General features: G+C 48.8%; 1 protein-coding gene across 7 annotated transcripts in view; it reads left to right on the top strand.

Moving 5' to 3' along the window:
- Positions 1–2,789, top strand: part of Slc25a44 (solute carrier family 25 member 44) — a 13,588-nt gene that overhangs the window by 8,369 nt on the left and 2,430 nt on the right. For 3 of the 7 annotated variants that reach the window (XM_050166405.1, XM_050166406.1, XM_050166407.1), the window contains exon 3: positions 1,648–1,775. The exons of 1 other annotated variant lie outside the window; for it this stretch is intronic. In XM_050166405.1, the coding sequence (XP_050022362.1) occupies positions 1,648–1,775 (128 nt within the window). Of the gene's footprint in view, positions 1–1,647; positions 1,776–2,096; positions 2,201–2,789 lie in introns of those variants that run through there. 3 more of the 7 variants (XR_007596026.1, XM_050166411.1, XM_050166409.1) reach the window with 3 other exon arrangements.

The following is a 2,789-nucleotide window of genomic DNA, read 5'->3' as shown; positions in this document are numbered from 1 at the left end:
TTTTTTTTTTCCGAGACAGGGTTTCTCTGTGGCTTTGGAGCCTGTCCTGGAACTAGCTCTGTAGACCAGACTGGTCTCGAACTCACAGAGATCCGCCTGCCTCTGCCTCCCGAGTGCTGGGATTAAAGGCGTGCGCCACCACCGCCCGGCTTTTTTTTTTTTTTAGTTTTTCGAGACAGGGTTTCTCTGTAGCATTGGAGCCTGTCCCGGAACTAGCTCTGTAGACCAGGCTGGCCTCGAACTCACAGAGATCCACCTGCCTCTGCCTCCTGAGTGCTGGGATTAAAGGCGTACGCCACCACCGCCCAGCTTTTCTTCTTTTTTTAAATAGACTCTCATGTAGCCTAGAACTTCTGATCCTCCTGTGTCTACTTCCAGGGTGTTGGAGTTAGATGTGTGCCACCATGCCTGTGTTTATTTGCTGGGGATCAACCCAGAACTCCGTGTGTGCTAGGCACTACACATTCTAGGCTCCGTGTGTGCTAGGTGAGCACTCTGCTAACTGAACCCCTTTTGTTTTCTTGAGACAGAGCCTCATGTAGTCTAAGTTGGCCTGGAGCTCACCTGTAGTTGAAGATGACCTTAGACTCCTGGCCCTGTTGGCCTGGAGCTCACCTGTAGCTAAAGAGGACCTTAGACTCCTGGCCATCATACCTTTGTCTTTCAAGTGATCACCGTGCCTGGCTGCAGCTTTTGTTTGTTTGTTTTGTTTCTTTGAGGCAATTTTTCTGTGTAGCTCTGGATGTCTGAAACTAGCCCTGAATCATCCCAAGTGCTGGGATTAAAGACATGCTCATTCACACCAGGCCATTTTTCTTTCTTGGAATAAACTGGTCTTCACTGTAGGGTAAGACTTCCATTCTGATATAGTTTATATTTGTAAAAATATTTACATAGCCAAAAATTCCAAATGAATTTGAAGGGCTAGGAATGTGGCTGAATTGGCAGAGTGCTTGCCTGGCATGTATGAAGCCCTCGGAACCTGCCCTGGCACCGTGGGGACCAGCTGTAGTGCTGCACGTCTGTAATCCCAGTGCTTGGAGGAGCAGAGCTCATCCTCACCCCATCCTGAGTTCCAGGCCAGCCTGAGCTTCCTCCAACCCCCAAAGGAAAAGGTTTGCAGTGTGTAACGAACAGCCTTCTTATCCATGGCAGTCACCCAGTCCCTTCCGTGGACCACTGTGGATCAGGGTCATGGTTTGAGACAGGGCCTCACACTGAAGCTCTAGCTGGCATGAGCTAGCAAACTCAGCAGTCCTGCCTCAGCCTCTGGGTACCGAGATTACAAGCTGGAGCTACCGTGCCCTGCCTGGCTAATCATGAGGTTTAAGTGTTTCCTACTAGAATGCCACCTAAGGCAACGTGCAGTATGTGCCCTTGTTTTTACAGCAGAAAGCAGAGTTTTTAAAGCCCTTTTCGAGTCTTGTCCTTTTTAAATGGGTGATATGTCCACAGTGACTCCTGAAAAGCCCCAGAGATGGACAGTAGGAATTTTTGGCAGATGCAGGTAGAAACAGAGAAGCAAAGGATGCAGTGGAGAGGCCCAAGATGACAGAGGGCTGAGGGCTTGTCCTGGTTGTAGAGGCACTGTAAGGGTAGGTGGATGGTACCTTGTATCTTGAGGCGTTGTCTTTCCCTGGATTCCAGAGCAGCTGTCGCGCCTGTGTCCTCAGGAGTGCCCTCACATTGTCTTCCAAGCCGTCTCTGGGCCCCTGGCTGCAGCCACTGCCTCCGTCCTCACCAACCCTATGGATGTCATCCGAACCCGTGTGCAGGTAACACTGCCTCCTTCCCGCCCTTAACTCAGAGATTAGAAGCAAGAACTGTAGGCCTCCAGTGTCCAGTGACCTCAGTGTGCCATAACCCTGATGTCTAGTCAGCCTTGTGACCATGCAAGTCCCTTCCTGTGCTTATCTGTGCAGCTACCAGCTGAGCGCTTGAATGCAGCTGTTTTCCTACTGTCTGCACCTTGTACGTCTCTGCCCATTACATCTCCAGCCTCTGGGAATTCATCCTGCTTTCTTCTAGGCTTCATTGAAATCTGTTCCATACTCTGCCAGCCAAGGCCCTGAGCCGCCTGCTTCCTTGCCTTGCAGGCTTGTGGTGATTAGAATTACTGCTTCATATTGACTTCAGAAGTCTCTGATGTTTCCACTTGGGGCCATGAATCCATGGAGAATGAGAGACTGAAGTCAAAGAGGTGATCTTTAAAGTTGTGATCTGGCAGGAGGGAGGAGGAAGCAAGACTGGGAAAAAATGGGAAGAGAGATGAAAATGTCCTTTTTCCTTTCAAAAGTATTATTTATTTATTGTGTATGCACGCATGTGTAAATGAGATTGACCTGGTCTGAGCAGAATCGAGAAGAAAACTTGGGTCCTAGGAATCAAACTCAGGCTGTCAGGCTTGGCAGCAGGAGCTTTTACTAACTGAGTCATCTTGCTGGTCCTTTTTTCTCCCCACCCTTAAAGACAGGTCCTCCTGTATCCCCAGTTGGATTGGGCTCTATAACTAGCCCCTTGGCTCCTGACCCTCCTCTACCTCTGAGTACTGGGGTTCACACCTGCTTTTAGAAGTGCTGGACTTTCCAAGCAAGTACTGAGCCATCTGACCTCCACAGCTTTTTGGCTCTTTTTGAGACAGAGTTCCTATAGTTCAGTCTGGTCTCACGGCTGTGGCTGTAATGAGGCCAGCTTTGAATTCCTAATACCAAGTCCTGAGATCACAGGAAGTTGCCCCAGTATTTGGTATTTTCTTGTTTTTTTTTTTTTTTAATTTATTTATTTATTTT

Source organism: Alexandromys fortis, unplaced genomic scaffold, assembly GCF_014885135.2.
Source record: "Alexandromys fortis isolate MF-2015 unplaced genomic scaffold, M_Fortis_MF-2015_v1.1 scaffold_152, whole genome shotgun sequence".
Taxonomy (NCBI): Eukaryota; Metazoa; Chordata; class Mammalia; order Rodentia; family Cricetidae; genus Alexandromys; species Alexandromys fortis.
Note: the sequence above shows the minus strand (reverse complement) of the source record. Positions and strands in the feature narration are given on the sequence as shown.